General features: G+C 36.9%; 1 protein-coding gene across 1 annotated transcript in view; it reads left to right on the forward strand.

Annotated features, from left to right (window-relative positions):
• The window catches only part of LOC123528892 (L-2-hydroxyglutarate dehydrogenase, mitochondrial-like), a 29,100-nt gene extending 18,837 nt beyond the window's left edge, over positions 1-10,263 (forward strand). Inside the window, exons 7-9 of the mRNA XM_045308962.2 lie at positions 1,262-1,419; positions 2,722-2,853; positions 3,941-10,263. Coding sequence (XP_045164897.2) covers positions 1,262-1,419; positions 2,722-2,853; positions 3,941-4,136 — 486 coding nt within the window. The 3' untranslated portion in view covers positions 4,137-10,263. The remainder of the gene's footprint in view (positions 1-1,261; positions 1,420-2,721; positions 2,854-3,940) is intronic.
• Positions 10,264-22,566: the final 12,303 nt, after the last annotated feature.

The raw sequence follows: 22,566 nt of genomic DNA on the forward strand, positions 1-22,566 counted from the left end.
GCGGTCAAAAAACTAGGTCAGTAGGTCTAAAAATAGAAAAACCTTGTGACCTCTCTAGAGGCCATACTTGTGAATGGATCTCCATAAAAATTGGTCAGAATGTTCACCTTGATGATATCTAGGTCAAGTTTGAAACTGGGTCACGTGCCTTAAAAAACTAGGTCAGTAGGTCAAATAATAAAAAAACCTTGTGACCTCTCTAGAGGCCATGCTTTTCATGGGATCTGTATGAAAATTGGTCTGAATGTTCATCTTAATGATATCTAGGTCAAGTTTGAAACTGGGTCAACTGCGGTCAAAAACTAGGTCAGTAGGTCTAAAATTATTAAAATCTTTTGACCTCTCTAGAGGCCATATTTTTCAATGGATCTTCATGAAAATTTATCTGAATGTTCACCTTGATGATATCTAGGTCAGTTTCGAAACTGGGTCACGTGCGGTCAAAAACTAGGCCAGTAGGTATAAAAATAGAAAAACATTGTGACCTCTCTAGAGGCCATATTTTTCATGAGATCATCATGAAAATTAGTGAGAATGTTCACCTTGATGATATCTAGGTAAAATACAAAACAGGGTCACGTACCTTCGAAAACTAGGTCAATAGGTCAAATAATAGAAAAACCTTGTGACCTCTCTAGAGACCATATTTTTCAATGGATCTTCATGAAAATTGGTCAGAATTTTTATCTTGATAATATTTAGGTCAAGTTCAAAACTGGGTCACATGAGCTCAAAAACTAGGTCACTATGTCAAATAATAGAAAAAACGACGTCATACTCAAAACTGGGTCATGTGGGAAGAGGTGAGCGATTCAGGACCATCATGGTCCTCTTGTTATGAATTGGGTATTAGGAATTTTAATTGCATTTTAGTACGCACACTGAATTCAACTGGGTTTTCTACAATTTTAATTTCGTAAATACGCAAATACGCAGCTTATCTGGAGCTCTGAATATAAATACTGATATCATAGCTTAGCAATACTCCAGGACTAAACATAGTTTTGTTCCTTCCCGAGACTTTTCTTTCACAATATTGCCATGTTTTTGAAATGTCATTATGGTGGAAAGTCAGTTCTACTCCATTGCCTGCCCATGCCTGAAATATTTCACTTAGGCTTACATTAAGACTTAGATCTTCCTTCAGCATGAAAGATGGAAATAATACCTAACAATTATATTAACCAGACTTTAAAGCTGATGAAAATATAAGTAAAATTAGATGTCAGGAGTGTTTATTCTGATATATGACTGATTGCAGGTACCAAATCCAGCGCTTCCCTTTCTAGGAGTACATTTCACACCGAGGATGGATGGAAGTGTGTGGCTCGGTCCTACAGCAGTTCTAGCATTTAAGAGGGAAGGCTATAATCTGATAGATTTTAATGTCAGGGATACAGTAGATGCTCTAAAATTCAGGTGTGACAACATTATAGGTTTTATTTCTTACACAAAGGTTCAAATGTTTTGACTGGCCTATTCACAAATCTCAAAATGTGGCAGATAGTGGCATGAAGTAAAGACTTACTATAAACCCTCATTACTGATGGAAACAATCAGTTTATAGAATGTAAACTGATTAGTGAACACTGTCTGTCAACCCTTATCCTGTCCAAGGTATTTCAGTGCAATGGAAAGTAATCTATGTTGCCTGTAAAACATAGACTGTGCCAAGAAATGCCCTTGGAAAATTGTGACATTTTCTGTAGTGACATTTCTCAACAAACAATTCCTCTATGGTTAAAACCTGCCGAAATGTAAGAGAATCAAGGATAACAATTTGAGGACTGTTAGATGCATTACTGTTCTTGGTTTGATCCTTACATATTTTTCTGACCAATTAAAGCTCAACTTAAGTCCGTCAGAAATATGCAATTTTTTCCAGGCCATGAGGTGCAAAGCTGCACATTTGAAGGAGATTAAAAGTTTAAAATAAAGTTTTAGTGGAGTTTTCTACAATTTTCCGAAATAATTTGCCCAGGATCGTTTTGTAGTGGAAAAAAAGAACGTTTTCAGGAAACAGTTATTTCATAATTTTTGCAGATGTGATGATATTTTTAGTTCCAGTGCCTACATGAAATATAGACATAGATTCTATTAACATTGTTTTGTTGGGTATAAAGTTACACCAACACAATTTTGGTTTTATGGCATCTGTTCACTTTTTGATGGTGGAGGAAGACCCCGGTTGCCCTGAATGGCGTAATTTCATGCACAGATGAGCACATGGGTAGAACCACATCCTGTAATTCAGCTAGATGACTTCTTACATGAAAGAATTATACATACCAAATGGGGTTTTGCACACAAACAGATTGATCGGCAAACATAACCACTTGGCCACAGATATCATAAGGAAATGGTTCTAAATGTATACTGATTGTTTGTGCAGTTATTTTATATTGCACACTTTCATAGGCTTGTAAAACATACTAAAACTTCAAGAAAAACAGTTTAATCTGTTTATAATGTAACTGTTGTCATCGTCCCTTTAAACATATCATTGTTTGTTGTTGAGTTTTAGTTTGACTGTATATGTATATTTAAGAGCATTTTTCACCCAGAACCTTGAGAATTATTAGGATGCAGACACATATTTTAATGATGTTTAGTGTATTCCTAAGATTATTTTCGGTAATTATGTTTTGTACATTTTCCAAGATTTTTTGTATGTACAATAAAAATGTAAAGAGCAGTTTTCAAGATATTTTCTATGTACAGGGGAACTAGAAAGCTGGCTTTCAAACATTTTACATTTGGACTGAGTGAGATGCGGAGAGCATTTTTCATGTCTGCCCAGGTAAAACAACTTCAGAGGTTTATACCTACATTGAAACGAGAAGATGTCATCAGGTATGTCATGTTCTACAGTTCAAGTGTTCTGTTTACTGTTGTTCTAACACAGTTACTTTTCATACATTTGAAATTGTGAGTTACTTCCATGTATGTAAAAGTGTGAATTTTTGGGGTAAACTGTTTTGCTCATTGTCAGTCTGTTGGTTGGTCAGTCTGTCAGTTGGTAGACCATTTGTTTCTGATCAATAACTAGTAGAGAATGCACGGTCTCACAGTGTTCAAAATTCATAGGATGATTGCCTGTGGTCAGTAGATGACCCATTTAGTTTATGGGGACAGTGGGGCAAAGATCAAGGTCACAGTGAGCTGGAGACAGAAAATGGTTTCCACTCCATAACTAAAGAAGGCTTTGGCCTACATTTGTCAAGACTTCATGGGATGATTTCTTATGGTCAGCAGATGACTTCTCTTGTTTCCATGGTCACAAGGTCAAAGGTTAAGGTCGCAGTGACCCAGGGTGATTGCCTGTGGTCAGTAGATGACCCCTATTTTTTAGAGGGGGAAGAGGGTCAAAGGCAAAGATGATAGCTTACAAAATAGTAGTTCAGAGGTCAAGGTCACAGTGTATTCTAGACTTAAAATGATTTCTACTCAGTAATTAAAGAGGAGGCTTTTTCTGTCAGTTTCTGCTTAGTCAGTAGATGATTGTTGTTATTTGTTGAGGTAATTTGGTCAAGGCCACAGTATATCTTGCTGCCGATAGGCCATCATGCAAGATGCGTTTAATATAAACAGTTCTTGTATGATTAAATTTAATATTGATGTTGATGATAGATGTCAGGAAACAATACCATATGAAATTTTTTGAAAAATTTGTTTTAAATTTTTTGAAAAATTTGGTTTGCTCTTCATATCCCTTGAGTTCTTTTGGATAATATATTTTTAGATAGTTTATGAATGAAGAATGATATAGTGTCAAAGTAAATTTTTGCAGTTGCTTGCTGTAAAAATCTTAAATTATAATGCAAAACATTCTGTGTAATTCAAATAAGGTCTCTTGTAATGCTTCGGAATAAATAAAAATAAAACAAATACAGACATTTGAGATTATCTGTGCAAACATAGTTGTTATACTTATGTACAGGGGACCAGCAGGTGTTCGTGCTCAGGCGTTGAATAGAGAAGGTGCTCTGGTGGATGACTTTGTGTTTGATCAAGGAGAAGGAGATATAGGAAGCAGGATATTGCACATCAGGAATTCCCCGTCACCGGCGGCTACATCGTCACTCTCCATAGCTAATATGGTGGTGGATAAAGTTGATAAAACTTTTCAATTGTGATACAAATTTTACTTAGAAAATTGTTGGTGTTAGTCTTATGGTGCTTTTTTGAAATATTGGATATGAATTAATGATATGGTTATTATGAGGTTTTGCAATTGAATAATACATGTATTTGCAAATGAGTTAATTGTGTGATTTTTAAGGGGTTTTGCTTTTATTTGGGATATTTTGATTTTGATAAAATTATTATTTGAATGTCTCACAACAAAAATTACTTCATGCAGAGATGCAAGTTTTTGGGTCTTACTAGAATCTTAAATAGTGTCCAACAAATATATAATCTGACTGGTAGCCCTTGCTGCTCTGTCATCGCATAGTCCATTGACTCATCAGCAAGAATTGTCAGGAACCTACAGTTTTCAATGTTTGTTGATGTTTGAAGGTATTGTTGTTCAGCTATGCTCATCAAGAACAGCTTGGCAGAATTTTCTTTAAGGTAGTTCATCCTATGTCCATATAATCCTCACCAATGTCGCATCTATTCTTGACACTGTAACTCCATGTGTATCTTGTAGTCACTGAGCGGCTTTCCCTTTTTTGCCAGAGCATACACAGTATTGAACATTACTTTCAACACATTCATTTTAATTTGCACTTTTCTGGACAGCTTTGATAACTGGACTGCTTTTAACAAGTTGTGTCCTTTCCACATCTGACATAACATCTGTCTTTTTCTGATCTGTTGTTTTGTTGTGACCGGTAGATATTTCATGTTTCTTAAGGCTCAACTCTCATATTTGAACATCCAGTGAACAAGTTAGATGATTTGTCCGCAATCTCTGGGTACATCCTACATGTGGCACAGAACATTACACCAGGGTTGGTATCATCAGAGTCGGGTACATGCTCAACCCATGGGTATGTTATTTTCAATGAGGGCTGAAACTTCCGGACACGTTCAGTCTTATCGTACTCCTTATCACAGAATTTCTTTGGTTTTGGAGTCTCTGTCTCATTATTTCTCTTACGCTTTTGTGAACTAGCACTGACAGATGGCACACAAGCATTCACAGACGGTTTCTGTCTAGCTGGTCGTATAACGAATCGATCCATTGTGATCAGACACTAGACACTCAGAATAAGTCTCCAAGTCTAATACATTCTTAATTAATCTTTCAATAAATTAACTAAGTTCCAGACACTTAATCTAATGCATTGAATAATTCAATCCGTGTAATTACTTGTGTATATGTATTGCCAATATTCGTATGATAATTGATAAGTTAATAAACATCAAGGTGGAACATGCTCACTAATGAAGTTTTGTAGCGAAAATGACATAGAATTGATATGTTTTTCACGTTACAAACAACTGGTCAGTGCTAATTTAATTCCAATGACATGGCCTAATTACCACCCAATTACAGGTACCTACCTTTATTATCAATGCCATTCCTCTTCTCACACTTCCAAAGAACACAGTCTAAAGAAATCCGCTTAATACAAAAGACTCGTGTAATAAATTGACAGTCTTTCATGTTTACGTGTTTTCATATATGCTGACAGCTATGTTACTAATGACGCATTTTACGATGGTTCCCAGTCTCTGAACTATCGAAGCAGTGAAAGCGTGGTACCAGTCATAGCCAATTGTCAATAATGTACGAGGGGGCCCAATTGAATAATAGAAATTTTGACTGGTACCTTGTTAAGTTTGGTCCATTTTCATTAGTCGAGCGGGGACCAGATAAGTAGTGTTAAATTCTATACGGTTGCGTCCGCTTTACATATTTGATACGCGTAGGTGGAGACTGTTTCTGCAGCTACGTTGACCGGGCTACTGATGCTTTAAATTTATGGTTGCCCGGTGGGCTTATGTCAGGATTTTTTTGGTAGCCCAACGAATATTTCTGATAGCGCACGGGCTCTGGTCAATTGATTTGTCGGACACTGCTATATTTTACAGCTTTGTATCTCCAAGTAATGCTTTATTCTTGGGACGTTAGATTTAGTGCTACCTCTTTTCACCAAGGAGTCTCTCAAATCTGTTTACATAGCTTAAATGAAATCTTCATAAGAATTAGTAGCATAGTTTTTAGCTCACCTGTCACATAGTGACAAGGTGAGCTTTTGTGATCACCCTTCGTCCGTCGTCCGACGTCAGTCCGTGCGTGCATCAACAATTTCTTGTCTGCGCAATAGTGGTTTCATTTATGATTTTATTTTAACCCTTTACTCCATAGATACTCGTTTTAACGCATCTATGCATTACTCCATAGATACTCGTTTTAACGCATCTATGCATTACTCCATAGATACTCCTTTTATCGCATTCTACTACACTGATAGTTTAAATGCAAAATACCAATAAAATATATTGGCAATGAAGCCCACAAAAGCATATTTGTGAAGTTTAAACTGTTAATAAAAGATCAGTTTCAGAAAAACTTGTGGTTATAATTGTAATTTATTGATAATTATCACTTTTAATTCAGGTGGCATTTTCTGAAAATCTCACTGACTTTATATATATTAGGACAGCTATTGATGGATGGAAAAGTATATAGGTGACCCAAAAACTAAGTTATTATTTGCATTCTATCATTCAACTATGGCAAATTATGTAAAAGTGAGACATAAGATTGGTGTAATAAAAGGTGTGGTTACCATAACAACCATTAAAATCCATAGATCACTTGTCAACATTATGGAATTTATGCTAATTGATCTGGGCCCCTTGGAAGTGTGTTTATTGTGCACAGCTGTCAAAACAAAGCAATTAGGGTGTTGTTTGCATCATTATTTATGATGTGGATCAACAAATTTTATAGAAAGTGTCTTTGATCAGTGCTTCTTATCAAAACATTATGTAATTAATTAATTTTATGATCTATGAAGTTCTGTAAGTTTGGTAGGGGTGTAGATTTTAATGATTAATTAAATGGGTTTGCTTAATTTTGAAAATCACTTAATATAGACCTTTCTAGTCTTTCATTTACCTTCAATTAATAAAATTGTGCATTTGTACCAGTAAAAATATTTCTTTTCTATTGTATCACATGCATAAAACAGCTAAATTATAATAATATTCTAAGGTCTTAGGTTTGTAGCTTTCTATTGTGAAAAATATTTATCACAAAATTATGAAAAATATACCATCAGAAAGGAAATTTAATTCTAAAAATAAATTATGTTGGACACTAAATGGTTAAAACAAGTATTCATAGACTAATTTTGATCTGAGTAACACAGGTATAAATTTTGCATTTTTCTCCAATAACCTGTATGGAGATAGTGTACAGATAATGCAACTATCAATAATCAATACTATTGTATCTGTATGGAGTAAAGGGTTAACCAAACTTGCACACAACTTGTATCACCATAAGATCACGGTTCCTTTCTTGAACTGGCCAGATCCCATTATGGGTTCCAGAGTTATGGCCCCTGAAAGGGCCAAAATTAGCTATTTTGACCTTGTCTGCACAATAGCAGCTTTATTTATGATTTGATTTTTACCAAACTTGCACACAACTTGTATCACCATAAGATCTTGGTTCCTTTCTTGAACTGGCCAGATTCCGTTATGGGTTCCAGAGTTATGGCCCCTGAAAGGGCCAGAATTAGCTATTTTGACCTTGTCTGCACAATAGCAGCTTCATTTATGATTTTATTTTAACCAAACTTGCACACAACTTGTATCACCATAAGATCTTGGTTCCTTTCTTGAACTGGCCAGATCCCATTATGGGTTCCAGAGTTATGGCTCCTGAAAGGGCCAAAATTAGCTATTTTGACCTTGTCTGCACAATAGCAGCTTCATTTATGATTTGAATTTAATCAAACTTGCACAAAACTTGTGTCACCATAAGATCTCGGTTCCTTTCTTGAACCGGCCAGATCCCATAAGGGGTTCCAGAGTTATGGCCCCTGAAAGGGCCAAAATTAGCTATTTTGACCTTGTCTGCACAATAGCAGCTTCATTTATGATTTGATTTTAACCAAACTTGCACACAACTTGTATCACCACAAGATCTTGCTTCCTTTCTTGAACTGGCCAGATTCCATCATGGGTTCCAGAGTTATGGCCCCTTAAAGGTCCAAAAATGGCTATTTTGGCTTTTGCAGCCATATAGAGACTTCATTTATGGTTTTATTTGATACAAACTTCCAAAATATCTTCAACAACAATAAATCTTGGATTCCATGACAAATCAGATCCAGTCATAGGTTCCAGAGTTATTTTATATCTGATTACCTCCCCCGATTGTAATCAAAATGGATTTATATCAGTAAGTACTTACAGGACTTATTTGAAATTTCATAATTGTTATTAGTTGGACTGAGACAATCAGGGTAGATAACTATGGACTGATTTTATGTCAAATTACCTCCCTTTATTTCAAATTAAAATTGTTAATATCTCCATAACTAATGAAGATACTGATCTGAAATTTCATTTATGTCAACGGATTTATTTGGTAGATCCTTCTTTTGTCCACTTACAATATTTTTTTTTAATTACTTCCCTTTTACGTTACTATAAATAGCTTATTTTTAGTAACTTTTTTATTATTGGCCATAGGGAAAACACGAGACCAGTTTTCTGTGGTACAACATGGATGGTACCTCCAATTTTTAGGTGTATTTTAACATATCTATACCTTGTAAGATTTTTTTTTCTTTTTGGTTAAATTTCTTCCCTTTGTTGTTCCTGTCCTTTGGACTTAGATATTTTTTCTGAGGACCTTCTTGTCCTCAAGTGCAATGATAACAGGTGAGTGATATAGGGCCATCATGGCCCTCTTGTTTTTATATTCTTTTGAACTTTTGATATTATTCTATCTTGTGTGACGTTGAATGATAAGAGACTATGTTTGTTTATTTCAGATATGTACAAAAATCACAAAAGTTACTATAATTTTGCATTACATTGGCTTGTTTAGCCCTAGTAGACCAACTGTTCTTAAAGTTTGGTAAATACACAGTATATTATAAAGGTATATACTAGCTTACTTGATTTGTAAATTAGTCTGATGTTTCTGTTTTTGGTGATCACAAAATTTTGTACCAAATACTGTAAATCAAACTATAAGTCATTCTACATTTGAAATATTTTTATCTTTATCATGGTTATTGTAACAAAATGAACTGTTAGTTATTTTATGTGTTCATTTCTTGTTTACTTATTTCTTGTTAATGGCCATTCCATACCACATTTGTTAATTAATGAAGAGGTATTGTGATTGTGTTGTGTCTGTTACATGTCTGTCCATGATTGCAGTGACTTTTTCGGTTGACTGTTTATGCTGCCTCTATTGGCATTGCTTTCAGATGTATGTTCTAAGTGCGTGTTTTTGGATTATTTGGTCCATACTTTTGTTACTTTAGGCTAGATATCTGTGATATTGTTAAGCTTTAATGCATTAATTTAAGTTTGTTTTCTTTATGTGTATACATATTACTATATTGACTTCGAATTACACAAATCTATTCTGTGTCACATTACAGTCAGACTTCGTTCACTCAAACTCAACAGGACCTGCAAAACTTGTTCCAGTTATTGGTAGTTGGAGCTGTCAGAAATTATACATTATATAGGGATTTTGCAAGGACCTGACAATGAGTTCATGCAAAGATGGTTAAAATTTTCCGAGTTCAAGTGAATGAAATTCCACTGTATTTACCTAATGATTAAAATGTAAGCAGGTTTTACAATGAACTTTCTAAGCATAGACTGTTTTTACTGTTTGATAATATACGTATACATGTTTTACTGGTGTTTAAAAAATAGCAGCACACAGCTTCATTAGGCCAGTATGTCTGACATTAGAGAGCTTTTGTCTTTTCTTTCAGATTGTACTGTGTGTATCAAGACAGTTACTATGTATATCTAGACAATTATATAATCAGTGTTTGTTAAAAAAAAATATTGATGAAAATATTATTGAGATGTTTAATTTTTTTTATCGAAAAACTGTAAGTGCAGATTTAATTGTCGCATTTTCAGATATTTAAAACAATCATGATGAAAATTTTGATGTTTAATTATTCAAGAGGATCACTGTGAAGATTTTAGGATTGGTTTAAGAGAATTCTTAGAAAATATTGTAGCAGCTGGGCACTAGGGAAAAGGTGATGTTAAACAGAAGCATGAGGTATTGGAATAAACTTGACAAATACATTTTAATTTTATATTTTCTGCATTTCTTTAGAAAGGCAAGAGATATTTCTCAAGATTCAGACAATTTATTCATCTATAGACATTTAGTAGCAGTCTGTAGCTTGATGTCTCATTAAAAGCTTTGGTGTAGGTCTATGAATAGCCCATAGATCATTGTTTCATTAGAAGCTATGAATGTCTGTAGCTAGTGTCTCATTAGAAGCTTTGGTGTAGGTCTGTGAATAGTCTTTAGCTCAGTCTCTCATTAGAAGCTTTGATGTAGGTCAGTTAACTGTTCGTAGTTTAGTGTCTCCTTAGAAGCTTTGGTGTAGGTCTGTGAATAGTCTTTAGCTCAGTCTCTCATTAGAAGCTTTGATGTAGGTCAGTTAACTGTTCGTAGTTTAGTGTCTCCTTAGAAGCTTTGGTGTAGGTCTGTGAATAGTCTTTAGCTCAGTCTCTCATTGGAAGCTTTGATGTAAGTCAGTTAACTGTTCGTAGTTTAGTGTCTCCTTAGAAGCTTTGGTGTAGGTCTGTGAATAGTCTTTAGCTCAGTCTCTCATTGGAAGCTTTGATGTAGGTCAGTTAACTGTTCGTAGTTTAGTGTCTCCTTAGAAGCTTTGGTGTAGGTCTGTGAATAGTCTTTAGCTCAGTCTCTCATTGGAAGCTTTGATGTAGGTCAGTTAACTGTTCGTAGTTTAGTGTCTCCTTAGAAGCTTTGATGTAGGTCTGTGAATAGTCTTTAGCTCAGTCTCTCATTGGAAGCTTTGATGTAGGTCAGTTAACTGTTCGTAGTTTAGTGTCTCCTTAGAAGCTTTGATGTAGGTCTGTGAATAGTCTTTAGTTCAGTCTCTCATTGGAAGCTTTGATGTAAGTCAGTTAACTGTTCGTAGTTTAGTGTCTCCTTAGAAGCTTTGATGTAGGTCTGTGAATAGTCTTTAGCTCAGTCTCTCATTGGAAGCTTTGATGTAAGTCAGTTAACTGTTCGTAGTTTAGTGTCTCCTTAGAAGCTTTGGTGTAGGTCTGTGAATAGTCTTTAGCTCAGTCTCTCATTGGAAGCTTTGATGTAGGTCAGTTAACTGTTCGTAGTTTAGTGTCTCCTTAGAAGCTTTGGTGTAGGTCTGTGAATAGTCTTTAGCTCAGTCTCTCATTGGAAGCTTTGATGTAAGTCAGTTAACTGTTGGTAGTTTAGTGTCTCCTTAGAAGCTTTGGTGTAGGTCTGTGAATAGTCTTTAGCTCAGTCTCTCATTGGAAGCTTTGATGTAGGTCAGTTAACTGTTCGTAGTTTAGTGTCTCCTTAGAAGCTTTGATGTAGGTCTGTGAATAGTCTTTAGCTCAGTCTCTCATTGGAAGCTTTGATGTAAGTCAGTTAACTGTTCGTAGTTTAGTGTCTCCTTAGAAGCTTTGATGTAGGTCTGTGAATAGTCTTTAGCTCAGTCTCTCATTGGAAGCTTTGATGTAAGTCAGTTAACTGTTCGTAGTTTAGTGTCTCCTTAGAAGCTTTGGTGTAGGTCTGTGAATAGTCTTTAGCTCAGTCTCTCATTGGAAGCTTTGATGTAGGTCAGTTAACTGTTCGTAGTTTAGTGTCTCCTTAGAAGCTTTGGTGTAGGTCTGTGAATAGTCTTTAGCTCAGTCTCTTATTGGAAGCTTTGATGTAAGTCAGTTAACTGTTCGTAGTTTAGTGTCTCCTTAGAAGCTTTGGTGTAGGTCTGTGAATAGTCTTTAGCTCAGTCTCTCATTGGAAGCTTTGATGTAGGTCAGTTAACTGTTCGTAGTTTAGTGTCTCCTTAGAAGCTTTGGTGTAGGTCTGTGAATAGTCTTTAGCTCAGTCTCTTATTGGAAGCTTTGATGTAAGTCAGTTAACAGGCCGTTAATTAGTGTCGCATTAGAAGCTTTGTTGTAGGTCTGTGAATATTCTGTAGCTTGATGTCTCATTACAAGTTTTGTTGTAGGTCAGCGAACAGTCCGTAGTCTAGTGTCCATTAGAAACCTTTAGTGCAGGTCTTTGAACAGTACATAGCTTGATGTCTCATTACAAGTTTTGTTGTAGGTCTGCGAACAGTCTATAGATATATGTCTCATTACAAATTAGTCTCATTAGAAGCTTGATGTAGGTCTATGAACAGTCCTTAGCTTAGTGTCCCATTAGAAACTTGGTGTAAATCTGTGAGCAATCTCTAAATGGTTGAAACTTAGCGGGATGACTGGACATGCCAAGTAGGTGATCCGTATTGCAGCCAACCATCAGTGTCTCTTTGATTTTTCGCCCATATCCCCTATAAACTTCTTGCATATACGACTATGCATTGGGGGAGACTTGTGCTTTTTTACAAAAGCATCTTCTAGTTTGTAACTGATTTCACAATATGAGACACCTAACATAATTTTCAGCGATTTTTACTCTTCTTGAGTTTGAGTTACCCTTTGGGGCGGGGGTGAGGGGGGGCATGAAAATCATATAGGAAACTCCAGTAAAAGAGCTTCTTTACAATGGAAAATGGTTCTCGACAGATATGATGTTTGTGCTGCTCTTCGAACTCGCAGGCGCAGACATAGCATAATGTGTGGCCAGAGCTGAGGAAACTGTCACTATATCTATCTTTGCATATGTTGCAGGTTGGGATTCTAGGCCAGTTGATTGTCTGCAAAGCAAGAAAGAACAGTTAAGGCAATTGAAGTAAATTGTCCAAGGGTTGCACCGAAATTTAAAAAATGAAACAAGACTTACCTTGGTTAAAGTCGATGTTTAACTTGAATTCTTTGAGGTAAAGAATGGAATTGAGGCTTAAATGAGATGTGTTATGCATGTGCAGAGCAGTTTTTAAAGTGTATTTTTCACATTATTCAAATTTTTAGCTCACCTGAGCAGGGAGTGCTCAAGGTGAGCTTTTGTGTGATCGTCCTGTGTCAGCCGTCGTCAACAATTTGACTGTTAACACTCTACAGGTCACAATTTTTGCCCAATCTTAATGAAACTTGGTCAGAATGTTACCCTTAATAAAATCTTGGATGAGTTCGATATTGGGTCATCTGGGATCAAAAACTAGGTCACCAGGACAAATTGAAGGAAAATTTTGTTTACACTCTAAAGGTCACAATTTTGGTCCAATCTTAATTAAACTTGGTCAGAATGTTACTCTCAATAAAATCTTGAAAAAATTTGATGTTTGGTCATCTGGGGTCAAAAACTAGGTCACCAGGTCAAATCTAAGGAAAAGCTTGTTAACACTCTAGAGGCCACATTTATGACTGTATCTTGCATGATCGTAAAAGGGGACTAATAGGGTCTTAACAGTTGGTTTTGCAGTAACTCTGTGATTCCAGCAGGTATGCAAATTTTGATTCCATACCTCATGTTTTTATTTAGATGTAAATGAGATGTGGAACCAAAATTTGTAGTCCTGTTTGGCGCCATATAACCTATACTGTGTAAGTGCACCGTAAAACCCAAATAAATAAAATAAATAAATAGTATCTTCATGAAACTTGGTCAGAATGTTAATCTTGATGATCTTTAGGTCAAGTTCGAATTTGGGTCATGTGGTTTCAAAAACTAGGTCACCAGGTCAAATCAAAGGAAAAGCTAGTTAACACTCTAGAGGCCACATTTGTGACCATATCTTAATGAAACTTGGTCAGAATGTTAATCTTGATGATCTTTAGGTCAAGTTTAAATCTGGGTCAGGTGTGGTCAAAATCTAGGTCACCAGGTCAAATAAAAGGAAAAGCTTGTTAACACTCTAGAGACCTAATTTTAAGTTTGGAACTGATGAGAATTGATCAGAATGTTTGTGTTGATGACCTCTAGGTCAAATGTGAGGTCAAAAACTAGCCCTTACAGAAGCAAGCCTCTGTGGCGTACATGCTGCTTATTTGCTGTGTATATGCCGCGAACACAGTAGTACGCCAGAGGAGTACATTTTACATACACCGCATGCCGCGTACATGCCACGTACTATTTCGACGAGTACACAGCATGTACGCAGGAGGTCACTAGTACACTTCAAGTACGCAGCACAGACTCTGAAAATTTAAGGAGGGACTTGTACAAGAAAATAGTACACTGCATGTACACCGCAGATACTTTGAAATTTGTGCAGTACACTTCATATACGCGGGAAAGACTTGTACAATTTCTTTTGGCATTTATACTTAGTTTTTTTTTGTAAGTTAAAGTCTGAAGTAAACTTCATATACGCGGGAGGGACTTGTTCATTTTCTTTTGGTGTTTATACTTTGAATTTTTTTTAGGTAAAAGTCTGAAGTACACTTCATGCAGGAAGGATTTGTACATTTTTTTTTTTTTTGGAAGCAAGAACTTGATTTCCGAGTAACTTTTATCTTAATAGCATAGAATAGTTCAGATTACCAGTATTCTGAACAATGAAAATTTGCCAAACTATTTGCAATGTTCATTTGTGAAGCTTACATCTTAGTGATTTCTGAGCTGCACCTTGCATGCAGTGTAAAAATATATTCTTTTTCATTTTGAATTAATCCTGGAGCTTTCTAACTTGGATAATTGAAAAGCCTTATTTGAACTTCGTTGCATTACTCTTAAGCAAAACACCATTCTATCATATTTTATAAAGGCTTTAATGCTCATTATGTTAACTCATTAAGGCCTCACCAAATTAAAAAGTTGTTCATCGGATTTGCCGCTCGTATATTTTCAGAACGTTTTTGGCTAATTGTGCTCGCCCCATTGGAAAAAATCAATCCAAAATTTTTTGGTGCGCTACTTTTTACGGACGTAAAAGTGTATAAATGCTTATATAATTCCAGTCCTAGATTGTTCTCAGATGGATTTTAATCAAAATAAATACATACTACACACACATCGTCTATAATAAATCATAACACTTATATTTAGTTGCATTAAAGTTGTTTCCCCTTGATGCAGTTATGCCATTTTCTTCAAATGTTTACCAAACTACATGCTACAAAAATTGATTTATTTCATTGAAAAGTGGATGAAGAAAAGCATACTAATTTATTTGATAACATCAATCTACATTATTTTGGTAAGGGTAAATACTTATTGATGCATGTCACTTATCTTTTTTCTGTTTTTTTCTGTCCAAATGATCAGCATTTGCATATGAAAGTTGGTGGGGTAAGGAATTTACATTATCACAGCAGTTTCGCCACAAGAGTACACAGCATGTACGCAGCAGGAGTACACAGCATGTACGCCGCAGGACTCAGGCCAGGAGTACACAGCATGTACGCCGCAGGAGTACACAGCATGTACGCCACAGGGGTAGTACACAGCAGGCTCATTTGCATGTGAAAAGTGTATGTGCCGCGTACATGCTGCGTACTATTTCCCGCATACTAAATTCCTCCAGCGTACATCCTGTGTACTATGTAGTCCACAGCATGTACGCAGCAAGTAGTACGCGGCAGAGCTCATTTGCATGTCAAAAGTGTACTACAAACGTACTATCGGTGTATGTGCGGTGTATATCCTGTGTACTATTTAAAGCCCTTGATTTCAGTACACATCATGTACGCATCATATACGCTGTATGTACACAGCAAGAGTACGCAGCAGGCCTTTTTCTTCTGTAAGGGAGGTCACCAGGTCAAATCAAAGGAAAAGCTTGTTAACACTTTAGAGGTAACATTTATGACTGTATCTTCATGAAACCTGGTCAGAATGTTAATCTTGATGATCCTTAGGTCAGATTGGAATCTGGGTCATGTGGGATCAAAAACTAGGTCACCAGGTCAAATCAAAGGAAAAGCTAGTTAACACTCTAGAGACCACATTTATGACCATATCCTAATGAAACTTGGTCAGATTGTTAATCTTAATGATCTTAAGGTCAAGTTCCAATCTGGATCAGGTGGGGTCAAAAACTAGGTCGCCAGGTCAAATCAAAGGTAAAGCTTGTTAACACTCTAGAGGCCACATTTATGACTGTATCTTCATGAAACTTGGTCAGAATGTTAAGTTTTATGATCTTTAGGTCAAGGTCCAATCTGGGTCATGTGGGGGTCAAAAACTAGGTCACAAGTCAAAGGAAAAGCTAGTTATCAGGGGTTAGAATAAGGTCAGGTGAGCGATACAGGGCCTCATGGCCCTCTTGTTTCAATTATCTATGGTATTAATTGAAAAAGAAATTTGAAAATAATACATTGCAGGCTATCCATGGAAAAAGTTTCCAAAGTAATTTTTGTTTGTTTGTGTTCGGGTTTAACGTCTTTTTCAACAAATTTTCAGTCATATAAACGACGGTGTCTACTTGTAGCAGTGAGCACAATGCCCAAATTTATAGTGCTGCCTCACTGGAATATCACGCCGTAGACACGTGGCATGATACCCCACCCAGTCACATTATACTGACACCGGGCTGACCAGTCCTAGCACTATCCTCTTAATGCTGAGCGCCAAGCGAGGAAGCTACTAGTACCATTTTTTACGTCTTTGGTATGACACGGCCGGGGATCGAACCCACGACCTCCCGCACTCGAAGCGGACGCTCTACCACTAGGCTACCGAGGTGGTATTATGGAATACAGGCATTGGAAAGTTACATGGTCCGGCAGAATACAGAAACTGTTGAATAGAATTGTATGAAGTGTCTACATTTCTATATAGATTGGTGTCCACGGTTTTCAGAATTTCATCCAGATCAGTGTCATCAGTGTTGAGATCAGTTACTAAGTTATCAAACTGTGAATCTGAAAGAGGAACCAGTTCACTGTTCAAAGGAGTGATTTCATTTTCTTTGTTTTCATCCCTGGTTTCAACCTTTTTATATGCCCAAAGGGACGTATTATGTTTTGACGCTGGTGTCCGTCTGTCCGTTAGCAATTTTGTGTCCGCTCTGTAACTCTTGAACCCCTTGAAGGATTTCAAGGAAACTTGACACAAATGTTCACCACACCGAGACGACGTGCAGAGCGCATGTTTTGGATGTCTCGCGTCAAGGTCACACTTAGGAGTCAAAGGTCATATCAGTTTGTTTCGTGTCCGCTCTGTAACTCTTGAACCCCTTGAAGGATTTCAAAGAAACTTGGCATAAATGTTCACCAAAACCAAGATGACGTGCAAAGCGCATGTTCCGGATGACTTGCTTCAAGGTCAAGGTCACAATTAGGGGTCAAAAGTCATATCAGTTTGTTTCGTGTCTGCTCTGTAACTCTTGAACTGCTGGAAGGATTTCAAAGAAACTTGGCAGAAATGTTCACCACACTGAGACGACGTGCAGAGCGCATGTTCCGGATGACTAGCTTCAAGGTCAAGGTCACACTTTAGGGTCAAAGGTCATATATGACTTCGCTTTGTGTATATTGCTCTGCATTGCATTGCTCTTGTTTTTATTTGGCAGATCCTTCTTTTGTTCACTTACAATTTTTTTTTTTTAATTACTTCCCTTTTACGTTACTATAAATAGCTTATTTTTAGTAACTTTTTTATTATTGGCCGTAGGGAAAAACCGAGACCACTCTTCTTTGGTACAACATGGATGGTACCTCCAATTTTTAGGTGTATTTTGACATATCTATACCTTGTAAGAATTTTTTTTCTTTTTGGTTAAATTTCTTCCCTTTGTTGTTCCTGTCCTTTGGACTTAGATATTTTTTCTGAGAACCTTCTTGTCCTCAAGTGCAATGATAACAGGTGAGCGATATAGGGCCATCATGGCCCTCTTGTTATGATTTTTTTGTCAAAAGTCTAAAGCTAAAATATAAATTAATTGTACAGAACAAAATTTATCCTTTCATACAATCATTTTGTTATAAACAGAGTCCACTGAATATAAGACTCACGGTAATTGGTATACCCAGTATATGTAGCATTGCCTTGTGGATGTCTAACAAGATTATTCAAATTATTCCCCTGGGGTGAAAAGAGGCCCCGCCCTGGGGTCACTTGTTACATGAGTTATATAGGAATAAATACTTCAAAAATTATCAGATCATATTTCCTAGACTGTTTAATTATAATTACCTGATGACCCCAAGTGATAGGGGTCACTTGACTGTGACCTTGACCTATTTTTTGGTTTTTTAAGATACAGCCTTGAAATTTGGATGACATGTACAGTTTTGCACACCGATCTTAAAACTGACTTTCAGCGACCATGAATATGACCTACTGACCTACTTTCTAATATTTTAGCATCAGTTTGCCATTTTAAACATGTGGCTCATATTACTCAGTTGAGCGATTCAGGGTCATCATGACCCTCTTGTTATTATCGTACTATTTATAACCCAAGATAAGTTGATATGATATGTACTCATTACTTTTCGAACCATTTTCAGCCAATCAGGGAAACAATAGAATACAGTCGTGTAATAAACCTCATTAACGTCGTGATCTGGAGGTGAAAAATGGCGCAAAAACTGGTGTCACGTCTTTCTTGGCACATACATCTGCAAGATGTCCGTAAAATCTTTCTCTGAAACGATAGCCTATCTGGCCAAAGTACTGTAATCTGCATTTTGTACATGTTATTAGTTCACCTGAGCACAAAATGCTCAGGGTGAGCTATTGTGATCGCTCACCGTCCGGCTTCCGTCCGTCCGGCGTCCAGCCACACTTTCCTTTAAACAACATCTCCTCCTAAACCACCAGGCTAATTTTAATGAAACTTAACAGGGATATTCCTTGGATGGTCTTTAAAAATTGTTCAAAGAATTGAATTCCATATAGAACTCTGGTTGCCATGGAAACCGAAAGAAAAAACTTTAAAAATCTTCTTGTCCAAAACCACAGGTCCTAGGGCTTTGATATATGGTATGTAGCATCATCTAGTGGTCCTCTACCAAGATTGTTCAAATTATCCCCCTAGGGTCAAATATGGCCCCGCCCTGGGGGTCACATGGTTTACATAGACTTGTATAGGGAAAACTTTGAAAATCTTCTTGTCCAAAACCACAGGGCCTAAGGCTTTGATATTTGGTATGTAGCATTATCTAGTGGTCCTCTACCAAGAATGTTAAAATTTCCCCCCTAGGGTCAGATATGGCCCCGCCCTGGGGGTCACATGTTTTATTTAGATTTATATACGGAGAAACTTTGAAAATCTTTTTGTCCAAAACCATAGAGCCTAGGGCTTTGATACTGTAAAATCATTTTTATTCGCGTAGGACAAATTTTCGTGCTAAGACCGCGCTATTATTATTTTTTAATTTCATTTTTCATTTCTAAAATTGAAAATGCGCGAATTAAAGCCCGTGCGAAATAGTCCTTTTTCACATTTGCGCAAAATTTCATGCCAGCGAATTTAAATGATTTCACAGTATTTGGTATATAGCATCATCTAGTGGGTCTGTACCAAGATTGTTCAAATTAACCCCCTAGGATCAAATATGGCCCCGCCCTGGGGGTCACATAGTTTCTATAGACTTATATAGGGAAAAACTTTGAAATTCTTCTTGTCCAAAACCACAGGGCCTAGGGCTTTGCTATTTTGTATGTAACATTATCTAATGGTCCTCTACCAAGATTATTCAAGTTATCCCCCTAAGTTCAGATATGGTCCAGCCCTTGGGGTCACATGGTTTATATAGACTTAATATATAAGGAAAACTTTGAAGATCTTTTTGTACAAAACCACATGATATTTGTTATGTAGCGTTGTGTAGTAGTCTTTTACCAAGATTGCTCAAATTATCCCCTTGGGTTAAAACTGGCCCCACCCAGGGGCTGGGGTGTGTTGGGGGCACATGGTTTAAATAGACTTGTATAGGGAAAACCTTTTAAAATTTTCTTGTTGAAGTTACAGGATAGAAATTTAGACCACCTGTATAATTTTTGATACAGGTTTCATTAGTCTTAATCATAACCTACTGACCTACTTTCTTGTTTTTGAAGATACAGCATAGAAATTTTGACCACATGTGTAACTTTTGATACAGATTTCAATACTCATTTTTATGCCTCCATAGGGAGGCATATTAGTTTTCAACTGTCCGTCCGTTCGTTCGTCACAACGTTAACTTTTTGCATGAAGGCACTTTACTCGCGAACCACTGCACCCAGGACCTTCAAACTTCACGTGCTGATAGTACTTATTGAGTACACCACCCCTGCTGACTTTTGGGTCACTAGGTCAAAGGTCAAGGTCACAGGGGCCAACGTTAACTTTTTGCATGAAGGCACTTTACTCGCGAACCACTGCACCCAGGACCTTCAAACTTCACGTGCTGATAGTACTTATTGAGTACACCACCCCTGCTGACTTTTGGGTCACTAGGTCAAAGGTCAAGGTCACAGGGGCCAACGTTAACTTTTTACATGAAGGCACTTTACTCGCGAACCACTGCAGCCAGGACCTTCAAACTTCACATGCTGATAGTACTTATTGAGTACACCACCCCTACTGACTTTGGGATCACCAGGTCAAAGGTCAAGATCACAGGGGCCAACGTTAACCTTTTGCATGAAGGCACTTTACTCGCGAACCACTTCACCCAGGACCTTCAAACTTCACATGCTGATAGTACTTATTGAGTACACCACCCCTACTGACTTTGGGGTCACCAGGTCAAAGGTCAAGGTCACAGGGGCCAACGTTAACTTTTTGCATGAAGGCACTTTACTAGCGAACCACTTCACCCAGGACCTTCAAACTTCACATGCTGATAGTACTTATTGAGTACACCACCCCTACTGACTTTTGGGTCACCAGGTCAAAGTCACCAGGTTAAAGGTCAAGGTGCTGCGGGGGCATTTGTCACCATTAGTGACAGCTCTTGTTAATATTGTTAACCCTGACCTACTGACCTACTTTATTGTTTTAAAAGCTACAGCAAAGAGATTTGGACCACCTGTATATTTTCTAACAGATTTCAGTAGTTATCTTGAATAATCTTTACCATAACCTACTCACCTAGTTTTTTTGTTTCTGAAGCTTTAGCAAAGACAGTTGTTCAAGCAAGCAACTAAACTCAGGTGAGCGACATAGAATACGAAGGTGGGGAAAGGGTATTAAACGACCAACAATGGGATCTTCCTGGTGGTGATGATACAGGTGATATCTAAGGCACAGTCTTCCACGTTTAGTTGCGACTTATAAGACGTTTTGTTTTTCCTCTATTTTCTGGTACTTTATCTATCCAGTTTTTCGTTCCGTTCATGGTTCTGAATTTTGGGGTCCCTTTAAAATTCCATACAAGGGTTTAGGCAGGTTCTGGTTCCGGTTCTTGTTCTATTGCGTTGCTAGTTATTGTGTTATATTTAAAATCATTTTCAGAAATATGGTAAAATCTTCTTGCGTGGTGCTTCAATGATGGTAGCATGGCGAAGGTCTTTTTGCACCAGGTTCATTCGTAATGCACCTTCATGCTAGAGTTCTTCTGATGTTTGTACGGAGCAGAAGTATTGGTCAAAATTTCGCGCAAATGTCACATAATTTTGAAATATTGGCACTACCTTTTCTTGTCGATGTCGGTTTACATGATGCTTGTTAGCCATTGTTGGCTCTTCTGCCGTAACCTGATGTGCTGTGTATTCAGGTTCATTCATAATGTAATTTTACTTTATAATGTTTAAGCCTATATATTTTTTGAAAAATTGCAGTTTTTGTCATTTTGACAGCTTTACTTTCATTTTGCAATTTTTGCATTTTTTTGAAATGTACATGGTTTGCAACACTTTCAAGTCCTGGAATACCTGGAGAAATATGTTGGAGACACACTTACCATAAAAGTAGCGATAAAATACTTTTAAAAAAGATGTTTGATATCTTCTACAAAATAGAACGTGAACAGTCAGAGTACATGTGATATAGGACAAAATGTGTTGTTCAATAGAAAATAACCCGTCTTGAAAGCTTTTACTACTTATTATGAACAGCTTGGTATATTCTTTATGACAAACCAAGGGCTATGTGGCATAAAAAAAACTAAACAAATTTTCACCCTAGGGGAGGTTTCAAAAGGCTTTTCAAGAACCTTAAAGTATATTGATACCCTTGGCCATTGTATGAATATTGCCATCAACTGTCACAATTGGGTTGCTTTTAATGCCAAGTTTGAATGTGTTGTACAAATTATTTCTGTAAGCAACTGTAAAATGTTCAGTTCCTGATCTTTTAACCTATACTGTGTTGGTGCGCCGTTAAACCCAAATAAATAAATAAATAAATCTTCTTGGTGTTTGTCCCTTTCTGCTACTTCTGACATTTTCAACCTGTGACTTAAATGCAGAACACTGTTTTTATTCTCTTGCTACATTCATCTCTGACAAGCCATTTCGATGTTAGTATTGGGATTTGGGTGTATGTCCTACAAACATAGGTCACTGTTGCTGCATGCTGCATTTATGAACCTGTCAATGCTGCCGTCTTCAGTTTTTAAACTAAC

Source organism: Mercenaria mercenaria, chromosome 1, assembly GCF_021730395.1.
Source record: "Mercenaria mercenaria strain notata chromosome 1, MADL_Memer_1, whole genome shotgun sequence".
Classification (NCBI taxonomy): Eukaryota; Metazoa; Mollusca; class Bivalvia; order Venerida; family Veneridae; genus Mercenaria; species Mercenaria mercenaria.